The sequence below is a fragment of the Lepidochelys kempii genome, chromosome 17, assembly GCF_965140285.1.
Source record: "Lepidochelys kempii isolate rLepKem1 chromosome 17, rLepKem1.hap1, whole genome shotgun sequence".
Classification (NCBI taxonomy): Eukaryota; Metazoa; Chordata; order Testudines; family Cheloniidae; genus Lepidochelys; species Lepidochelys kempii.
In genome coordinates, this window is record NC_136396.1 from 16,566,438 (window position 1) to 16,588,474 (window position 22,037).

A 22,037-nucleotide genomic window follows, 5' to 3' on the forward strand; every position below is an offset into this window, starting at 1 on the left:
ATGCGATGGATGTGCCTGCTCTCCTCCACCGCAGCAGCCCCCGAGCTGGGGCTGGGAAGGAGAGGGGTCTCTGCCCCGTCACAGCAGCCATGGAGCCAAGGCTGGGAAGAAAGGCCGTTTCTCCCCGGCGGCCACAGCTCTGGAGCTGGGTAAAGTCGCCTCTTTCTCTGGCCACCGCAGCCCTGCACGTCCCAAATTCCCCCAATCCCTCTTCTCACCCCATTGCCCCTCCCACCTACCCCCTCTTCACCCCAAGGCCACCACCTCACCTTACATGTGCGTCTTCACCAGGGTCCAGGCACCTAATTAGTGGAGTCACGCCTGTGTGGCTCCAATTACTAGGCGGGTGGCCCTTCATTCTCTCGTGTGCAGCCGCCCAGATGCGCACCTTAGAGCAGAGGTGGGCAAACTACGGCCCGCGGGCCACATCCAGCCCGCAGGACCATTGTGCCCAGCCCCTGAGCTCCTGGCCGGAGAGGCTCACCCCCACCGCCTCAGCTCACTGTGTCGCCGGGCGCCATGCTCTGGGCAGTGGGGCTGGGAGCTCCTGGGGCTGCACAGCTGCAGAGCCTGACCTGACCCGGTGCGCTGTGCTGCACGGCATGGTTGCCTGTCCTGGTGCAGCTGCGCCACCAGCCACTGGTGCTCCAGGCAGTGCGGTAAGGGGGCAGGGAGTGGGGGAGGGGGCTGGATAGAGGGCAGGGGAGTTCGGGGGGTGGTCAGGGGCCAGGGGTGTGGATAGAGGTCAGGGTGGTCAGAGGGCAGGGAACAGGGGGGTTGAATGGGGGCAGAGGTTCCGAGAGCAGTCAGGGAGCAGGGGGGGGTGGATGGGCAGGGGTCCGGGGGGGCATTCAGGAATGAGAGGAGGGGTTGGATGGGGTGGCAGGGGGCAGTCAGGGGTGGGGGTTCTGGGGGCGGTCAGGGAGAAGAGGTGGTTGGATGGGGCAGGGGTCCCAGCGGGACAGTCTGGGGGGGTGGGGGTTGGATGGGGACCGTGGGGTACAGTTAGGGGTGGGAGGTCCGGGGGCGGTAAGGGGACAGAGAGCAGGGGGGTGGATGGGGTAGGAGTCCCACAGGGGCCATCAGGGAACAGTGGGGTTGGATGGGGCAGGATTCCTGAGGGGGCCATCAGGAGGCGAGAAGCAGCGGGGGTTGGATAGGGGATGGGGGCCAGGCCACGCCTGGCTGTTTGGAGAGGCACAGACTCCCCTAACCGGCCCTCCATACAATTTCTGAAACCCGATATGGCCTTCAGGCCAAAAAGTTTGCTCGCCCCTGCCTTAGAGGGAACTATCCATGGACCACCTGAATGGAGCTCACGGAGTTTGAGAACCTCTGGTTTATTCCAGTATAACTATGCCAATGTCCCCACGTAGACAAGCCGTTAGTTACAATTTTGGGTAAGATTCATGATTTTTTTCCATTTTTGCAAACTGGGTCACACCCAGCCCATGCTATCGCAGTGAAAACACTTCTGAATATAATGGACAGTGTTAAAGAATGAGTTGGGGGCATAGTGCTGCAGGATCCCACATGACAAACATCTGAGTGATAACAACAACTGGTGGGGATACACTTACAGTAATTGTCAGATAACGATCCTGTGAAGTCCATTTAACTAAACCAAACCATTAACCGAGTAAAGCAAATATGCATCGAGTTACCAAAGACCTGTTGTGTGTGCAAAATACATTTCATACTCTCAGGATCCACAGATTAATTCTACCATGTGCTTGTTGCTTTTGAACCTGCCATGACACTAAAGTCCTAAAAGCTCTGAAAGTTCCATAACACAAACAAGGTCACGTTTCTGCATCAGTTCAGTCAAAAAATCCAGTGCGTGCACACGCGTACACACACACACAGAGTTGTCCACATTGAGGGATTTTCCAGGCCACAAGAGTTTCGTAAACTGCAAGCAGGGTTTAGGATGGCTGGTATTAAGGAAATGAAGACAACTACCCTCATTAAACTGATCTGACAAAAGAGAGATGACTAGTGGCCTTCAAGGAGACATTTACAAATGATTTCCCAGCCAGAGAGTTGAGGCATATGAGCACTGAGAGTACAGGTCTCACGAGCTTCTTAATGGAAGATGTTTGTGTTCAGTAACAAGTAACAGCAGACAGAGCAAGTGAACGCTGTCTGGGTTTTATATGAATTACAGAAGGAGCCATGCTGCAAACTTTTGAACTGGATCTGGATTTGCAATAAGTGTTTGGATCAGCGATTTTCGTTTGGGCCCGAGTTTAGTTTAGTTTTCTTGTGTAAAACTGACACAAACAGAAAATAACTTTGCAGTCATTCCTGAACAGATAGAGTTAACTGAAAGACTTGAGTATCAAACAGCACCACTGTGGCATATTTATCTACACAAAAGATCATTCAGTTTATTCTCTCTCTCTCTCTCTCTCACACACACACACGCAATTAAACAGAGATTCCTTTAATGCAACTAACTCAAACATTCCCGCTCTCACTGAAATCAGCAAAAAGCAAAGTGACAAATTCGAATAAGAAAATCAGGCTATAACTGGAACTCCAGATCCCAGTCTATCAATCGAATTCTTATTGCAGTATTATTATTAGTTTGTGGTAGCACCTGAGATGTGCTACGTGCTCGGCAACACCCAGAATTTTGACACTGACTGGACATACAAGGCATCCTAAGGGGCTGCATCTCAAATCTGTATAATCCAGCATATGTACTAAGTGTTCATGACCTTATTAGTCACACAAACGTATCTTCTCTTGATGATAAATGGAAATTACACGAGCCCTAAAAATCTGGGAAGAAGGGATGGCCTAGACTAGAGGTTAACTCATTGGCTTGGGAATTCAGGCAACCTAGATTGAGTTCTTGTCTCAGCCACAGACTTCCTTTGAGCTAGGAACAGAACCTCTCCGTGCTGCAGTTCCCCATCTATATACTGGGGATGACAATACTTTCCTACCTCCCAGGGGCACTCAGGCACTACATAGCAAGCTTTTACCTTCACCCTCCAGTGGGGTAACGAAAGGGAGTGTGTCACCTCACTCCAGGATGACTCCTATCCGCCCCTTTGGGCATCCCTGTTGAACGCCTCCACACACAGGAGTCTTAGAGAAGTCAAACACAAGGCTTGTCTTCACTGCAACAGTTAGCTTGAGTTACTTCACTCGAGAGAGCCTAGCTCTATTCAGAGAAGCCACATGCAAAACACCACTCGTGGTATGTCTATCTTAGAGCTGGAAGATATAATTTCCAGCTCAAGGAGACATACCTGCATTAGCTATCAAGACAGTGTGGGTATGTCTTCTTGAGCTGGAAATTACACTTTCCAGCTCAGGGTTAGACATACCTTTGAGCTGCATGGAACAATTGGAGTATCAGAGGGACTGGATTAACAGCTGAGTTGTGCTAACTCAAGCTGTCACCAGGGGTGCTGGAACAATCTGCATAGTGGGGGTACTGAGAGCCACTGAACCAAACTATAAACCTTGCATATGATAGAAACCACTTCAAGCCAGGGAGAGTAGCAGCACCCCTAGTTCCAGCACCTATGGCTGTAGCCGCATCCCCACTGCATTACTACCTCGACTGGCAGCCCCACTCCGACTTCAACCCACACCAGACCAGCTAACTCGAGTTTAAAGCACCATGAAACTCAAGCTAGAAATTGTGTGTCTAGATGGGAGTCAGGTTAGGCGCTAACTCAAATTATACCTTAAGCTAACACTGCAAAGACCAGCCCACGGTCTTTTTGGATGCCTAGCCCAACATCTGAATTGTATTGTCAATGGACATGCGTGTTTGATAGCTAAATCCAGCTCTCAAGAACCCAAACTACATCACAGAACACAGCAAGGAGCTGGCCCTTGCAAACAGTGGTGATCAATATCTCATTATACCTTTGCGTTCCAGTGTACCCCTCGAAGTACTGCAATATTCAGTAGCATCATGTGTGGATTTTTCACCCAGTCACTGCAAACTTGTTTACCAGCTGTGGGAAACTGATGGTTTGAAATCCACTTAAACACACAAGAGTTTTGGCACAAATCTATGAAGTTCCACGGTTCAGCATTCACTGCCATTGAAGGGTTTCTTCCCCCCCATGACAATGGAAATTGTACTGATCTTTTAAAATTAAATACACGAAATGCTGGACTCTGATGTGAGCACAGAATATTAGCCTGTCCTCAAAAAGGGCCTATGATACACATAGGGATATGCAACGAATGCTGAAGGTCACGGCGCTGTTTCTAGTTTGAGTGCTTCTTGAAAATCACCACCTGCCCTAGAAGCTGCATCAATGTCCACCCCAAATCCAAACAGGCAGATGGGGTACCCAGGCAACCATAAGGAAAAAAGGGAACCACAGACATTTATATTATCGAATTGGCTGGGCTCAGAATCGGTCCTGCTTCATTAATACGATACCATTGCCCTCCTGATTCTTCCTACAGTGTCATTTAAATATAAACAAAGTCAGCATGTGCAGACCTTCTAAAAAACAAAACTTCATCTTTCCTGAATTCACTTTCACATGTTTGTGACAAACAAGTTACTGTTCCTGAAAAAACAGCCAGCTGCCAAATGCAAGACAATCCTCCGTTCCACAGTTCAGAACAGTCGTTGCTGTAATACAAAGAAAATAGAGGAAGTCTGAGTTTTGTCTCTCTTTGATACAAGGCAGGGTTGAGTTACATGCTGCTCAATAGCACCAGGTGTACTTCAGATGGGTCACTGCACTCTAATCCCCAGCATGAACTTTTGTGTATTAAATCACTTCACTGGGAAGCCCTGTGTGCTCAGAAATAGCAGCTAGAAAAGGGGGGTGACTCCAATGCCACATCCAAGAATGAGATATCACAAGAAGCCATGTGTCCTGGAAACCCGCACAGCGGTATTTGGGTCAGTATCCAGGGTAGGGGCTCACTGGGTCATTTTCAGCCCCAAGTGGCGTTTACATTTAAATTTGATACCAAAACTGGTGATCTTCAGAACTTGGCTGGGACATTGTTACAGAGCAACATCCAAATCAAAACCATCCCTTTGTGTACACACACAGCGCCCTGCAGTCCCACTACATGGCATTCAAGACATAAAAAACGACTATGACGACATTTGGCTACAGCCCTCCCGCTGGGCATTCAGGGTGACTAGACCATACCGCCCTGTTTTGTCCCTTCAGGGAAGGGGTTGGAAGAGGCGGGGCAGGGGTGAGGCCTCATGGAAGGGGTGGAGTGGGGGCGGCACCAGGGCAGTGGGGGGTGCGGGGTCAGTGGTGTGGCCCTCGGGCCAATGTACTCGTCCTCATGTGGCCCTCATGGTCATTTGAGTTTGAGACCCCTGGTCTACACTCCAATAAAAAACCCCAGTGCACCAAGTCTCAGAGCAAGGGTCAATTGACTCGGACTCAGGCTCCAGGACTAAAAATAGTGTACTGTAAAAATAGTGTAGCCATTTGGGCTCGGGATAGAGCCCACAGTCTAAGACCCATCCCCCTCCTAGGGTCTCTGAGCCCAGGCTCCAGCCCGAGCCTGAACATTTGCACTACAATTTTATTGCCCTGCAACCTGAGCCCCATGGCCATCCGTGACCATGCCCGGGGTCTTTTACTGCAGTGCAGACATACACAAGTGGGACACGTGTTTGACACCCACACACTGGACTGATCTACCCAAAGATATTGAACCAGCAAAATATCCAACACTAATAGGTCACCAGCATTTAATTATGTTTTACTCTCCATCCTTAGCATTCTACCCCTTGGAAGCAAAAAAAAAAAAAATTATTTTCTCCTCTATCAATTTTTGTCCTTTTCCATTTTGACAAAAGTTTCCTCCTCCTGCTCCTGTTTTGAATGGATCAGATGTTAGCACGGCTGTTTTGGTTCAACAAGAACAGCTTGAATTATCACACCCTCCCTCCCCCATGCTGAAGCCTCACTGACTGACGTGAAAGGGCCAGCTTTGTGTCAGGGATATTTGTTAAGAGTAAGCCATGTGAAAAATGAAATGATCTAAAAAACCGTGGCTGCACGCTCTACCGTGGCCTGCTGGGCTTGGTCATTCCAGCCAGAAACAAGTCACAGCAGGAGGGAGACAGAGCGAGGCAACATCAGGACTGGGAAGAAAAGTCTAGCCTTGTTCCAAGTTCTACCAGATAGGAATGAGCAGATTCAGTTGGTCAACAGATAAGACTGAGGGCAGGCAAGGTTATAATGACCCAGTCTGCTGTTAAATTTCTAGCCCTTACCTTTGTGATAATAACCTGTCTGCCTGGGCATGCAGTTGCAACCTTGAACAACAGCTGAGAGGCATAATCTGCCCAAGTCATCTCCATTGTCATCATGAGGTTCAAGTGCCAACATACGATTTAAATGCCAATCCTGTCAAATATTACACTGTTACTGAGCATTTTAGTATAAATAACCAGTTGATGGGGGTCATGGGAGGAGTTTAGGATTAAGGGCAGAACTTGGACAGGGGACCATCACTTTCCCCCTCCAATCTGACCCCAATACAGGCTATTTTAAAACTTGTGCTCCTCAGGGGGACTTAGAAATTCCACACTGGGATACTCTGATTGGATATTTATTTGCCTGTGTGACATTTTTTGCACCTAAGTTTTAAAGAGAGACGTCAAGTCATTGGTATAGCAGTGGCTCTGCAAACAAGCTAACAGAATTCTAGCACGGAAGAGGCTGTGCTAATGGCTGACTAGTGTAACCTACCTGGATCCTGAAGCCTAAGAGTATGTGCACATCAGCTGCCCCTAACAAGCCTGATCTGAGTTCTTAGTGCCTATCACGCATGTGGGGGTTTGAGGGATTCTGACATCCTGTGGAGGAGCAAACATTTTACATTTTCTTTTGTATGTGATTACGATTTATAACAATGAGCTTATTGTTAAGTTTGTTATAATGACTATTAATAGTGTTACAGTAACAGCTAGAGCAACAGTTCTCAACTCGGGGGGGTGAGGGGAAGTCAAGCTTTCCAGGGAGCCTGGCAAGCCTTCTAATTCACAATGAAGACATGGCCGGGCCAAATTTGCACGAATGGCGTTGTGACACCATGTCTGAGTGGTAAGGGGTGTTTCTCGCTATTGTAAGGGGAGGCTCTAAGTGAAAAAAATGCTAAGGTGGGACATGATTCAAGAAGGTTGAGAGGCCCCAACTGAGATCAGGTGCTAGGCACTGTACAGACACATAAGAGACAGGCCCTGTCCAACAGAAGCTTCCCAGCTAAAGAGAGACAAGCCAGACAAAGGTGGGAAGTGAAACAGAGGCACAGAGAGGAGAAGTAACTTGCTTGAAGTCAAACAGCAGAGCCAGGGCTAGAACGCAGATCTCTTGAGTCCCAGTAGATTAGCACGCTGGACTGGACCACTCGGCCTCATTCACACAAATGCAGAGAACCACAGGCTGACCAAAGGCATCTAAAATGAATCCCCTCCAGGCCTCCGCATCGACACAACACACCATTGCTGACACAATATGTCATAACATCCTGGCAATCGAAGGACTGCGGCAGTAGGTCCCTTGCTGTACCACAGAGCCATCCTCTTTGGCTCGCCCCTTCCTTCCCCAGCCTCAATGGATGACAGCCATTTCACTGCATGTGCAAATGGGAGGAGGAACAACTACACAAGATTCAGAGGAGGGAAAAAAAACTTTAAACACCCATTAATGAACCCTCACGCCATGCTTGAGACATTACGGGGGGAAACTGAAGCACGGAGCAGTGATCTCACACACACAGGGCCCAATCCTGAAAACTGCTGAGGATCTCTTGTCTGGTGCTGAGCTCCCCCAAACGGTAACAGGGTCTGATTCTACTGAAGCCAGTGGGAGCCTTTCCATATACGTTAAAGGACTGATCCAGCTCCCATTAGTATTGGGCCCACAAATGACAGTCAGTGGAAGAGCCAGGAGCAGAACCCCCACATTCTGACTCCCAGGCCCTCCTTGTAATCACTAGACTTCAATGGCTTCCCAAAGTGGCTTTAAAACAGCAAACTCCAGCAGCTAGTGAGAGAAATGGATGGTTCTTTTAGAATGTAAATGCAAGAAATGGATCCTAGGGCTTTTCAGGCCATTAAGTAACATAGAATTCTTTAAAATTACTGTTCTTGGCAATAAGGTCATTTTAACCTGAGTGCAGGCAAGTCATGTGGCCTGTATGGTCTGGGAGCTACCTCATGCCCTCCCTCCACACTCTCTATTCCCACTGATGTCAGTGCGGGAAACATATGCCCATTGAAGGTAGGATGACCAAAACGTAACTAAAAAGGGGGAATTAGCATTTTCGGCTCTTAATCAGAACGGTCAAAGAGATTTGTTTTCAAATAACCAACACGCTGCTGCAGCACAGAGCTGCATCAGTGTTAACTGAACCCCTGGCATGGCACCAGCATAAATAGTGCAGGGTCCCCAGACCATACATGCTGCTTCACCACACAGCCACACTAGCTGTAACCTGGCGCCCAATCCAATTCCTTGAAACAAAGAGATTTCAAAAGGCCTGCTGGGATATCTCTGGGACCCCGGTGGAATTATGGGACAAGAAAAGCTCAACACCCCTTAACTGCCAGAGAAACTCCCGTACAACGCTGGGGACAAACTGCACTGAAATGCAGTTTCAGTTCACTGGGCCGTAAGATGTTTATTTCTCCAAGTAGGTACCAATGTACAAATAGCTTTGTCTATACGTCTTCCTAAGTGAACACACACAGTAAGCTGCCCACACACTGATCCAGTGTCTAGAATGCAGTTTTGTTGTTCTGTTTTGGTTTAATTAATCTAATAACAGAAATTGGGGGCTGGGGGTGAAAATTTGCTGAGCCATCAAGTTTGTTCTCAATGTCTGGTTTAAATGGCTCAGTGTCCAATTCAAGAGGCAATGAGTTGAGCATAAACAGAGACTACTTGCAGAAAACGCCAAATTGCCCATTTGCCACAGATACCTAATCCCTTAAAACCGCACATGTGCTCACACACCCTCAGCAGGGACAAAGCTATCCACATTGACAGCAGGTATCCCACTCCAAAATGCTTTATGTCTCAGCTGCTTCACCAAATAGCATGTTGCATCATTCCAGCATGCAAATGAGAACAAAACTAAGATTCCAGACAAAATTAAAGACTTCAGAAGAGGCACTCTGATTTTCCTGAGGGCCTCTATTCATCTCCCTGGATTGAATACTCAAGCCAAACCCGGACACAGCAAATTTCCCAGGTATGCATGATCCTGCAGGGGGTTATATTTTATTTATACCTCATCATCCTTGACTGGCCTTGAGCAGTCAGTTTGCTCCCATTCTAAAAACTGCTCAAACATTGTAGCAGTTTGTGTTCAAAACTCATCTCCGATCATTCCACTCCCTTGAAATAGAATTAGACTGTTAGTTTTATACTTGTACCTGCATTCAAGTAGTTCCTAGAGTTGGAGACACACTGCTGTTTTGTGCAGCAATTCTCAGTTCTGAGGTCACACAGTTTCCTGTGGTCATGAAATTGTCTACAGAATCCAAAATGTAAATTTTAAACTGTTGTCTAAGTCATGTTTCTAGTCCTTCTGGTTACAAAACAAAAAGCTCTTCCAAAATGTACATTACTGCAGTAAAGAGGGTTGTGGACTATAGAGCATTATGCAATATACTGTCTCTGAAGTTTTCATTAAGTATTCATTGTAGTTGATTGTATTTATTTAAAATGTATAGACATCAAATTTACATAAACTGAAAATAAAGGCAGATTTTATCTCTGTATGGCACAATGATCTTACCAACATTAACAAATGATTAAAGTCTTTGTGGGGGGTTGGTGAAAAAAATACAAAGGATTTTAGGGTTAGGGGAACAAAGCATTTTGAATACAGCATCAGAGGAAGGAAGTGGGTGGCTTTGTGACTGCAATGAAGGTGGGAAAGGGGTTGTCCAAGGGACGGACTGACAGAACTAGTGGGTTCTGTTTGCATTTCTGACTCACTGTGTGACCTTGAGCAAGTTGCCACATGTCTCACCTAATAATTCCCTGCCCTAGCAGGGGCTTCTGGCATTGGTTGGACCAGTCCCTCCTGTTTTCTCCCTGTGACACACAGCTTAGTCTCCTAAGGACTGACATGCAGTGGTCTAACTAAAGTATTTGGACTTAATGAGGGTTTCTAGATGAAATTAATGACCTATGATATGCAAGAGGTCAGGCTAGATAATCCTTTCTGGCCTTAAACTCCATGAATCTTCTCAGTTTCTGCATCTGTAAAATGGGGATAACACTGGCTAAATCTATTAATTTAATTTACATTAAGGACACTTTAATTCCAAATGAGAGTGCCTACACAAGGGTTTAATGTGTTTAACTAATTCATTTGGAATAAACACCTCTCGATAATTCAGATTAATTTTCCTGAGTGTCCCCATGTAGACGAGCGCTAAGTGCCTAGCTCTCTTGGCTGTAGAAAAGAGTTTGAAAATGTGAACCTAAAGGATCTGAAATTAGAAGACCAAAAAAACCCCCAAAGAGTTTTAAAATCTGCTGATATTCTGGAGCTTGACTCATGATTTTCAAGTGTTTGGGTCTGGCAATATAGGTTGCAGTAGACCAGAAGTTTGTATAATTGGCTTGGTGTGTTATAAGAGGAGTTTCACCTACTTCAGGCTGATACCGGACTCCATGGATCTTGTTCGGCAATTCCTATAATCCTAGAGCCTGATCCGAAGCCTGTCAGGGCAATGGGAGTTTTGAATGGACATTGGCTCAAGCCTCTGATTAATGCGCTATGTGTTGCCAGTATGGATCACAATAGTTTGAGACAGAAGCTGCTGGGCCAAATTCTGTTCTTATTTTCATCAGCATGGCACTGAAGGCAATGCAGTTACTCCAGATTTACACCAGCAAACAGGGCTTGGCACTTTCTGTCCAAACCACCATGACCTGAACGTCTGTGGAAAGAGGATTTTTTTTCCCTGCTGTTCTGTGAGGAGGCTGCAGACAGAGAGAGCAGGAGGGTATCTGACTTCCATATGCCTTCAGAGTGTGCAATTCTGTAAGGAGTGCACTGAATGGTAAGGATTAACTATATCAGATTCTTCCAAGAGCATCTAATGAGTAAGACAATTAAATCAGCCTCTCAACTGTCTATAGAAATCACCCATGAAACTAGCTAAAACAGGATTGATTCAATACCTTTCTGTATTGCTTGGAATGCATCAAACCAGGTCTTTTCTGGAAATGGAATCCAGCCCCGGATTATCTCCCCCTTCAAAAAGTCACGCTCCAGATAGCAGGAGTATAGACGGAGAGGCCCTTATCGGGGATGTGTGAGCTGAATCAAGGTCCTGTTCAAATAGTAAAAAGGTTCTTAATAGTACCAGTAAACATTTGGCTTCCGGGATTAGAGGCAGATATACAAAATTCTCTGGAGAGCATCATCACATCCAATCAGGGGCTGGATTTAGACTCCATCACGTGACCTTCATTCAAACCATTTTAGTCACACCCACAATAATATTTTTTTAAAAAAACTTAATTGATCTATTCTCTTCTGTGCGTCTCCTTGTGACGATGCTGCTGCCACCGTCTTTGTTGCCTGACCATCCTAGCTCCCCTTTTTAAGCCTTTTGCCATTATAAATGTAGTTCAGTCCAAGCAACTGGACTCCCAAATAGGACTGTGATCTGAATAGTATCAATCCATGCCCAGGCTATGCTGTCTCTACAAGCATGCAGACAATTGCTTCCTGTACCATCCATGCTGTACAGTCCCCACGCTGCTTATGAGACTCAGATTCCCCCCAAACATGGACATGTCCCCCAAACACAGAGAACTGAGAGGAAGAGCATCCCAGCTGCAATGCGAATGCACAGGGTTATCATGTATATAGTTAGGGGTGACCTATGTTTTTGGCGGGGTGGGACTGCATTGTCTGTAGTGTAATACTGCTCTGCAGTTTTCTTTCTGCTCCTCTGTAGGTTCACACACACACTTGTTAAACTGTTTGGCACAAGCACGTAAAAAGGAAGAATTATTAGGGAATACATTTTGAACCTAATTTAATGTATTTGGCCACTACATATTTATCTACCTACCTCATTTCAGAGGCCCATGAAGCAGTAACTGTTAAAAGCAATTTTCTTTAGGTTTAGCTAATGTAATGTGCTGGTACATATCTGAATCAAATTGCAAATAATCCATAGGTAGCTGGATTGGCATTCCAGTATTCAATACCTTCCTTGACAAAAGAATGGAGACATGTAGGTATGACTAAGTGCAACAATCAGTGTTAAACTTATTAGTGCCAGAAGCATTTGGGGCTTGAACCTGAGAGATGCTTCGTAGCACCCTCAGCTCCCACCGACTTCAGCAGGATGCTGAGCACCCGTGCAAGATTGTGCTATTGAGGTGGTCTCCATTAAGAGAGACCCGAGGAAGAAATGACCAGTAAATGTCTCAAGCACTGCCAGTATGTTGTCAAGAACTGTCACTAGATTTAACCTAAATCCATTCTGCAAGTGTGAATGAATATCCTTTAACAGAGAACAAAAGGATGCTCCAGAAGGCCTGAAGCAAAACAAAAAGAAAAAACAAAACAAAACCTTTGCTAGAAACAACAGCAGCTTCTGGCTCCTCGGCATGGGGATCTAATCTCTCTAGATTCATCTGTGTGCAACACCCAAACTTAACATTACTGGCCTGGGAGCTATGAAGCCTGTATGGAGATAAGAATTAGCCCCTTGTGTGAACCAATCAACTTCAGAAGACATGGCTATTCCTTTTTTGCATTCGGCAGTAGTTGGATAGTTTCTGGTTTTGTTTGGAACCCCTTCCTAGAGAATTACTAGACTGACATCATCAGGCAGCCTCTGTGCTGATTTCTTAGAGTCTAATGAAAAGGAAGAGTACGCTAAATGAACCTAACAGCTAAACAGGCTGAAATGCCAGCACTTACCTTGGAGACATCCAGAATAGACACGGTTGGTTCCAATTATTTAAGCATAATTCCCTATCAAGAACACATTCTTCATTCCTTGCATTCCCTTTGTCCATCGCATCACAAAATCAACCTAGAGGCAAAAGAAATTCGCTCTCCCCACTTCATGACCAGAATGTACTCTGACAGATGCCAGACAACCTTTCGGGAGCATGCAAAGTATTTGCAGGTTCTTTACATTGTTATTAATGCAGTTGCAGATAAAATAAAGAGAAACAAAGATTACCCATGAAGGCAGAGAGACGTGCAGCACAAGTCCTACAGAGAAGTTAGATGGGCGATGGGTTTACTCTCTTCTGGCTCCACGCAGGCATAGCCCATTAATGTTAATGGGACTCAGATGCATGCATTTACAGACTTCTCAGTATGGAATCAATAAGAGCATAAAACTATAAGTATCCATTAGAAGCCAGTTGCACTTGTAGAAAGAAAACTGAAGACAGCATAGCTACCTGTCCCCCACCCTGCCCCTTGGATAGCTCAAACCTTTGCTAAGATCTGTCCAACTCCTACAAAGTTCATGACACGTAATTTTAAAATGAAACTTTTGCCACAGTTCATAGCAGAAATGCTCAGACTGCAGCCTGCAGAGTCCTAATCTGCAGCCCTCTCCATGGGAATCCTAACGTTATTCTCTCCCCTCTGTAAGCGGTCATGTACTTGTGAAAGGCATCTGAGAGACAGCCCTGAAGATCAGACAGCACTGGGACAGCCCAAGCTTCTCCGCAGCATCTGACAAAGGAGCCACAAACTGACCCAAAGGGAGTGACCGTGTTGTTCAGTCTCCACGACTCAGTCAGTCTTTAGCTTCTGTGCCCAAAGCTCCAATAAAGGAACCAAGCAGTGCCCACTGTGGGGGCAGTTTCTCTAGATTCACAGATGTTAAGACCAGAAGAAACCGTTATGATCATCAGGTCTGACCCTCTGCATAACGCAGGCTGGAGAAACCTCACCCAGCAATTCCTGCATCAAATCCATCGTACCTTCTGTTTGACCTACAGCATCTCTTTTAGCAAGATGTGATGGGTAACTGTCACTAAAAGAGACAAACTGAGACTATCAACTCATAGTATGCAGGCCACTGACCATGCACCAGAAAGTAATGACCCACTTTCCACCACTACTGTCCTGGGCCCACTTGGAACCTTCAGCTCAGAGCAAACACCTCCGCATCCCATTACCCTCATCCTTGAGCCTCACAGTCTCCCTGGTTTATAAAACTTTCAGTACAGCCCACAGAGACTAATTATTCGAACAGGCTGGAGCCTAAGCTGGCTATTCCTTACTAATGGCTCTGAAGGCCTGGGGTTATTTTGTTTTCATTCCTTGTGGGCAGCACCATTGAGCAACATCTTATCAAGACTCACAAGCAAATATGAGGGTCCTGCGCATTAATTTTTTATTTAAAAATAAGGTAGGTGAGTTTGTATGCAAATTAGGTGCAATTCTCAGGCTTCTGGCAAGTTTCCTGTGCTGCCTAGGTACGCCTGCCTCCCCTCAGTTCCTGGCAGTAGGGCTGGGCCCCAAATGCAAACACTTTGGATCCAAATGGAAGACATGCCAGAGCACGTGGTGTTTGGGTCTTGAATTTGGGGTCTGCACATTCTAAAAAAACAGGGCCCATTTGCAAAATGTGGATCTAGTCTGGGTTCAGACTCTGACCCCTCCCAAAGTTCAGGACACAGGGGTTAGTTTGAGCACCATCTCTGTCAGGCACTGGAGCGCCCAGCACCTGCCAAAGCTCTGAACATATTCATTTCCCCCTTTTTCTCCTTGCTAAAAGTTCTCTAATCCCAAAGAGGATTGAAAGGCCATAAAATGCCTTGTAAATGAACCCTAGGGCCAGCTGACAGGAGATTGCAGCATGAAAGGAGAGGCTTTCCTCATTCACAGAGTTACTTTAACGCTCTTTTGAGCGAATGAAAAACACACTGAAATGCAAACATTTCTATTCGCAGCAGCCTTCACCTGTTCCACCAGCTGTGAAAGTTGTGTGGACCCCATTCATCATTGCTGCTCATTCATTCCTGCAGCTCCAGAATGCTAGAGCAAAGGGAGACTGTCTGGGGGCAGGCTGGGGCAGAGACAGGTTTGTCAGACCCAGAAATTTTACAAGCTACAAGAAATTTGAAAATTAACTCCGGAGCTTTAGACACACAGACTTCCCTAGCTGCTTGCAGGCCCACTTGGCATCTCCTTTTGGTAGACGATGGGAAACAAGAAAACAGGTTAGTGGTGATCTCCTCCCTGCTGTATCAGCAACATGCAGAGCTGGATTTCCAGCCTGCTTTTCAGTCACATTTTTGTGGTGGATTTTCATACCCTCCCCATTGTTCCAACGTCTGGGGGGTGGACTGGTGAGGGAGAGAAGGACGATCAAGATAGCAAAAGGAGAGTCACGTTTTAAGGCTGTGGTTTTCAAAGAAGCCTAAGAGAGTTAGGTGCCCATCTTCCATTGGCTTTCAGTAATATTTAGGCACCTAAATCCCTTAGGCACCTTTGAAAATCCCAGCCTTCAAGACTGTAGACACACCAACGCTCCATGCCCACAGGAATCACAAAGCCAGAGCATTTAAGGCTATGAGCCATCTAAGGCAGTGGTTTTCAAACTTTTTTTCTGGCGAACCAGCTGAAGAAAATTGTTGATGCCCACAACCCAACTGAGCTGGGGATAAGGGATTTGAGGTATGTGAGGGGCTCAGGGCTGGGCAGAGGGTTTGGGTGCGGGGGTGAGGGCTGGGAATGAGGGGTTCAGGGTGTGGGAGGGGGCTTTGGGCTATGGCAGAGGGTTGGGGTGCAGGAAGGGGTCAGGACTCTGCATCCTCAGGCCCTGACCCCCTCCAGGCTGGTGAGTGCAATCCACGCTCCACGCAAGGCCGGGCCCTGCTGCTGAGGTGGCTGACAAAAGTTTAAGTCAATGCCAGCTGGAGGGGAGGAGGGTGGGATTTTGTGGCACTCTGGCACCACTAGGCACCAGAGCAAGGCCAATCTCAGCAGGAAAAGGAGGGGAACATTTTGTATCATGGTGTAGGTTTGTTTAAGTCCCATTAGTTGCTGGGGTAACCAGGGTAGGTACCACAGCACCAGCTCTCCCAGCTGCTGTCCCAGGGCCCCATCCATGCTCAGTGGGTGCCTACAAGACCATCCCAACAGCTCCTCTCCGAGCTAGGAAGGCACACTGATGAAGAGACAACATTCCCTGCCAGCAAGAGGCGGTTCTGGCTGCTAGATTCTGGAGTGCAGTGCGGGTGCCCTCTCATAATACCCATGCAAAGAGAGAGCAGGGCAGGCAGGGAGTGAGAGAAAGGGATGGCTAGCCCCTCCCGGTGTCCCACACTCCTACCGCCAGTGGTGAGGTAGCGGGCAGGGGGGTGGCATGTGTACAGGATCAAAGCAAAGAAATAGGGAGTGTGTGGCCCAGCCTTGCTACAAGCTGCATCACTGCTGTTACAGCTGCCTGATGAGCACGTGGCTGGCTCCACAGTCCTGTTCGGTCCCATTCCCACCAGGCATGGAGGAACAGTTCTGAGAAGCGACTATTTCAGCAGCTCACTAGGGATCACCATGCTGTGCGTGAAGCCAAGGACAGCATGCCCTTTGCAGCTAAATGCTGCCTGCCCAGATCTGGGGAAGAGGTAGCAGTCCATCTGGCAGCAGGGAAACGATAACCAGCACAACACCTGAGGCCGTTTACAGCCTGTGGCTGCTGCATACCCAAGATCACCAGCCAGATCCTTCCCCACCCACCTCCCACCCTTTATTTCCTCTCTGCACCACTGCAGTCCCATACAGTCATTCCCCCACTGACCCCATGGGAGAAGTGCAGGTCAGAGTATTCCCCCACCTCTCCACCTTGGTCTTCTGAGCAACCTTGTTTTTAAACTTTGCAGGCAAAGGTCAAACTCAGCACGAGACTGCATGCTGCATGTGTTGGGCCTGCTTTGGGGGCACATTCATCATGGCGACGGATGGCTGTGGCAGACAGAGGCACAAAAGAGCTGCTGTAAACAAGCTCCAAACCCAGCTGAATGGCTGCATCAGGCCAGTTGTCATTGCTTATTAACCCTTTCGCACTGCAACACGCATGCTGGCTGCCTATGCTGAGACCCTGCACTGGCAGCTTGAAGGGGGTAGCAGCGGACAGGGATCTCTCTGATGCAGCTACATGTCCATGGACGATGGGTATTTCCCCCTTTCTCCTTACAGCCAGACCAACTATTATTCGCCCTCTGCTACAGGTTCAAAAATAGACTCAACATCAAGTGCTGGTAGCTAAAGAGGCATCTTTGACCCACTTCGCTCTCAATCACTGCAGCACCGTTCAAATGCCAGCACTTAGTGCAGACCGGGGGGGAGGAAAAGGGGAGGTGTATTTTGCCCCATAACTGGACCTGGTACTCCAGGAGCAGATTTGGATACTATTGAGCATAACAATACCTTCACAGCTAGGCCCGCTGAAGTCTATGGGACTAAACTAGAGGAAGGGAATCAGAACTGGGTTAATTTATCACTCCCACCTAGAGCAGAGAAAATATTGCAGAAAATAAATCATTGCAGTGAGAATTTGCTCCATTTGCTTTAATTGTGATCTCACCCTAATACTTAGACATCAGGAGGCTTTTAATGTTATTGAATTGTGAGAGACAGGTCCTAAAGCTAAACAACAACCCTGCTAATAGCCACATCTGTCTTCATCACCACATCACCCTCAGTAGAATTTTAAACACAACACGGAGGGCCAGATCCTCTGCTGGTGTAAATCAGTGTTGCTCCATGAACTCCAAAGCCACTTTATGCCAGCTACTGATTTGGACCAGAGTCTGATGAGATGACTGGGATTGGCAGCCCAGAAAAGATTTGCACTGACAGCGAAAAGCAAGTTAAATCCCAAGGTTTTTGCAATCTGCTCCAGGGGACGGTTGGTGGGAGCAGAGGGAGGTGCTATTCACCATCGAAGGAACAGAATTATCTACTACAAAGGTCCTGAACAAATCAGTGGCACTGAAGTGGGAACAGAGTCAGAGTCACTGAGCAGAGAGGGGCTCTTTGTGTGGCAAGCGCATGCAGATGTAGCTGCCTGAACCCCGGTTCTCGTTGCAAAGAGTCAATAAGACAAATATACATTGATAAAACCTCCCTGCCACTGAAATTCCACAAGGTTTTTTTTTTTTTTTTAAAAACAACACTTCTATGGTCCCATCACTGCAGCAATCATTGTCTGGTTTCCCTCTCTTTTGCGCAAGCATCACCTCAGACTAACTTGCTTTGCAATGACAAAGCAGATCTTTGTCAACTGTGGCCCCGATCCTGCAAAAAGGTCATATCGGAGCATGGGGCCTTTCTGTGCCTACACTGAACTCACCTAAAAAATGCTATTCTCTAAAGGGACAGAACCATACACAGAACTAATCAAAGCTAGTGAACACTGTCTTATGTTGAGGGAGGAATGAGAGGCTGGCAGATTTTAGGTTAAAACCAGCAATGTCCCCATCAAGGCAAACATTTGAGTTTATGTTTTTAATGAAATATGTAGTGAAAGGTTTCAGAGTAGCAGCTGTGTTAGTCTGTATCTGCAAAAAGAAAAGGAGGACTTGTGGCACCTTAGAGATTAACAAATTTATTTGAGCATAAGCTTTTGAGAGTTACAGCTCACTTCATCGGATGGATTCAGTGAAAAACTCTCTGTAGTGTTGAAAACAGCTAGTGGAGGGGCTGGCAGGCCCTAGAGATTCTCCATACCTGGGCTTATGCCTGGGATCACGAGCATTTGGAAAGGACCCGCTTTATATATTTTAAGGGAATTGTTTTAAAACAGAAACAATTTTTATACCTAAAAAGTTAGCCAAAATCTGCTTCAAATTAAAACACAGCAGCCAGGAGAAATCACAGACTGGAAACTATAGCCCTAAATGAAGGGCAGCTTGCACTTCCTTGAATTTTTAGGGTTGCACTGAACCCTGGCCCTAGTATTGCTAAATCACGTTCCCTACACATAGTGATGTGTTAACAGTATGCAGAATCTGAAGATCACACACCCACAGTGCAGGATATGAGTGAGGATACATAGCATGAAGGTCACCTGCAAATGATTCAACCCAAATTGCTACACTGACTCAGGATAATCAAAAACTGCCCTCCCCCTTCCAAGTTCCATCAGTCAGAAAGGTTCACTATCATAACACTGCAAAACCATTCTTGCATTATCTCATGACAACGCATTACTCCTGTCAGCCTGTCCTTCAGTGCCTACTGTGCATGTGGACGAGGGATGCTTTCATTCCCCGGGCAGCTTTTCTTCAAACACAAACACACCCACCCACCCTTGAGTGCCCTGTAATTGCACCACGACTGTCACCACAGTACAACACTTGTATTAAAAAAGAAATTCAAACCTTCGTTCTGTACACCCTGTGCAGGGGGGAAAAAAGCCTACTCAAATGAACCTATGTGGACGATTTAGTTGGGGATTGGTCCTGCTTTGAGCAGGGGGTGGGACTCAATGACCTCCTGAGGTCTCTTCCAACCCTGATACTCCATGATTCCATGTGCTGCAGACAGATGCAGTTACTAGATCAGTCACACAGGTACACATGCACGCAGAGCTGGGACTACAACCCGGTTCCTTCAGCTCCAAACATCTCACGTCTTAAGCTAAAGCAGAACCTTTAAAGCAAGTAGAAACAGCAGGTCCCTATCAACTCTGTAGATCCGCCTCTAGAGGGGGACAACTCTCTCATTCCAATATACTTGCTTTGCCTAGTAGCCCTCATGAGCCTGTTTATGCCAACACGAAGAACAAGCACAGAGGATTTCAAAACCAGGAGAACCCAGACTTAAGGCATTTTTCACCAGGTAACTTCAGTCGGCTTTGGGCCAGGCCCTAGATGAATCCAGGTCTCACCTTCCTTTGAGCCAGTAGTGGCTGCAGCTGCAGCTGTCCCCGAAGTCCGTCCCACAGGGCTGGAGTGTTTCCCTGCCCTGCCGGGGATTTTAAGTCCACTTGGCTTCAGCATGTTTGTCTCGCTCTGTATCTCAAGCTAGTAGCTGCCCGTCTCTTGGAGGGTTTTCCTACTGTCACCCAGTCAGGCTTCTAGATGATGGACCCCTTCTTCCATCGTCACAGACCTGGAGAAAAGAAGAGCACAAAGAAGTCAGACTCAGTTCAGAGTGCAAAGATGGTCTTGTGGTTAAGGCACTAGACTGGGACCCAGGAGATCTGAGCTCATTTCCCACCACCGTCACACATTCAGATTCACAGCATTTAAAGTCAGAAAGGACCATTAGATCATCTAGTCCAGCGGTTCTCAAATGGGGGTCCGCTGCCTCCTGGGAGTCCGCGAGCCCTTTCAGAGGGTCCACGGAGCTTCATGGCTGAAACCCGGTGCCCCGAGCCCCAGTGCTGAAGCCAGGAGTGGCATGGGGCTGAAGCCGGTGCCCTCCTGCCCCACAGCTGGGAGCAACATGGGGCTGAAGCTGGGAGCCCCAGCACCTGCCCCCGCCACTACTGAAGCTGGGAGCTGCACTGGGAGCCCCGCCTGCCTCTACACAGCCCCTAGACACCCTCTCCCTGCACCCCAAGCTGCCCACACACAGCCCCTAGCTACCCCCTGGCTACACACAGCCCCTAGCTACCCCCTCCCTGCGCCCCGAGCTACCCCCCTGCCCACACACAGCCCCTAGCTACCCCCTCCCTGCGCCCCGAGCTGCCCCCCTGGCCACACACAGCCCCTAGCTACCCCCTCCCTGCGCCCTGAGCTACCCCCCTGCCCACACACAGCCCCTAGCTACCCGTTCCCTGTGCCCCGAGCTACCCCCCTGGCCACACACAGCCCCTAGCTACCCCCTCCCTGCGCCCTGAGCTACCCCCCTGCCCACACACAGCCCCTAGCTACCCGTTCCCTGTGCCCCGAGCTACCCCCCTGGCCACACACAGCCCCTAGCTACCCCCTCCCTGCGCCCCGAGCTACCCCCTGGCCACACACAGCCCCTAGCTACCCCCTCCCTGCGCCCCGAGCTACCCCCCTGCCCACACACAGCCCCTAGCTACCCCCTCCCTGCGCCCCGAGCTACCCCCCTGCCCACACACAGCCCCTAGCTACCCCCTCCCTGCGCCCCGAGCTACCCCCTGGCCACACACAGCCCCTAGCTACCCCCTCCCTGCGCCCCGAGCTACCCCCTGGCCACACACAGCCCCTAGCTACCCCCTCCCTGCGCCCCGAGCTACCCCCCTGCCCACACACAGCCCGTAGCTACCCGTTCCCTGCGCCCCGAGCTACCCCCCTGCCCACACACAGCCCCTAGCTACCCCCTCCCTGCACCTTGAGCAGTTTTCAAACTTTTTGAACTGAGTCCCCCCCCTTTGAGTTATAGTTTTGGTTGCGTCCCCCCACAGCCCAGACAGGGTGGGTGGCCTCCTGAGTGAGTCGGGGGGGGAGGCGGCGCTCCCTCCCTGGACCCCGCTATGCGGAGCTGGCTCAAGCCCTGCCAGTCCTTGCACCCCCCAAAATAGAAATAAAACTATGCCTATGCCCAAGGGCCCCCCGGCCCGGAGCCCCTCACCCTCTACCGGGCCCTGGCATTTTTAGAGCCTATTGAGGGGGGTCCTCAGCAAGTAAAAGGCTGAGAACCCCTGATCTCACCTGAGCTCCCGCATATCACAGGCCGTGACATGTCACCCCAATACCCCTACGCTGAACACAACGACTTGTTAAATGCCTTTCAGCCCTCAGGAGCCAAACCTGCTGTGTACCACCCATGCCGAGGCCCCTGCGATGACAGGGAAGTGATCAGGTGAGATATGCCCAGATGATCCTAGGAGGCATCCATGCCCCATGCTGCAGAGGTAGGTGAGGAAAACCCCAGTTTGACCTGGGGGGGAAATTCCTCCCAAATCTGGTGACCAATTTAACCCTAAGCATGAGTGAGGGACACCAACCAGGCACTTAAGAAAGGGGGTTCTCTGTACCACCTCAGAGTGCCAGTCCACTCCATGCGGTGTCCCATCTCAAGCACACTCCCTGTGTGACCTCGGGCAAGCCAATCTCTCTGTGCCTCAGTTC

The 22,037-nt window shown here is 48.3% G+C and overlaps 1 protein-coding gene across 2 annotated transcripts in view; it reads right to left on the bottom strand.

The window, feature by feature from the left end:
* Positions 1-22,037, bottom strand: part of CLIP2 (CAP-Gly domain containing linker protein 2) — a 122,300-nt gene that overhangs the window by 77,697 nt on the left and 22,566 nt on the right. For both annotated transcript variants that reach the window (XM_073315254.2, XM_073315253.2), the window contains exon 2: positions 19,880-20,103. In XM_073315254.2, coding sequence (XP_073171355.1) covers positions 19,880-19,991 — 112 coding nt within the window. In that variant the 5' untranslated portion in view covers positions 19,992-20,103. The remainder of the gene's footprint in view (positions 1-19,879; positions 20,104-22,037) is intronic.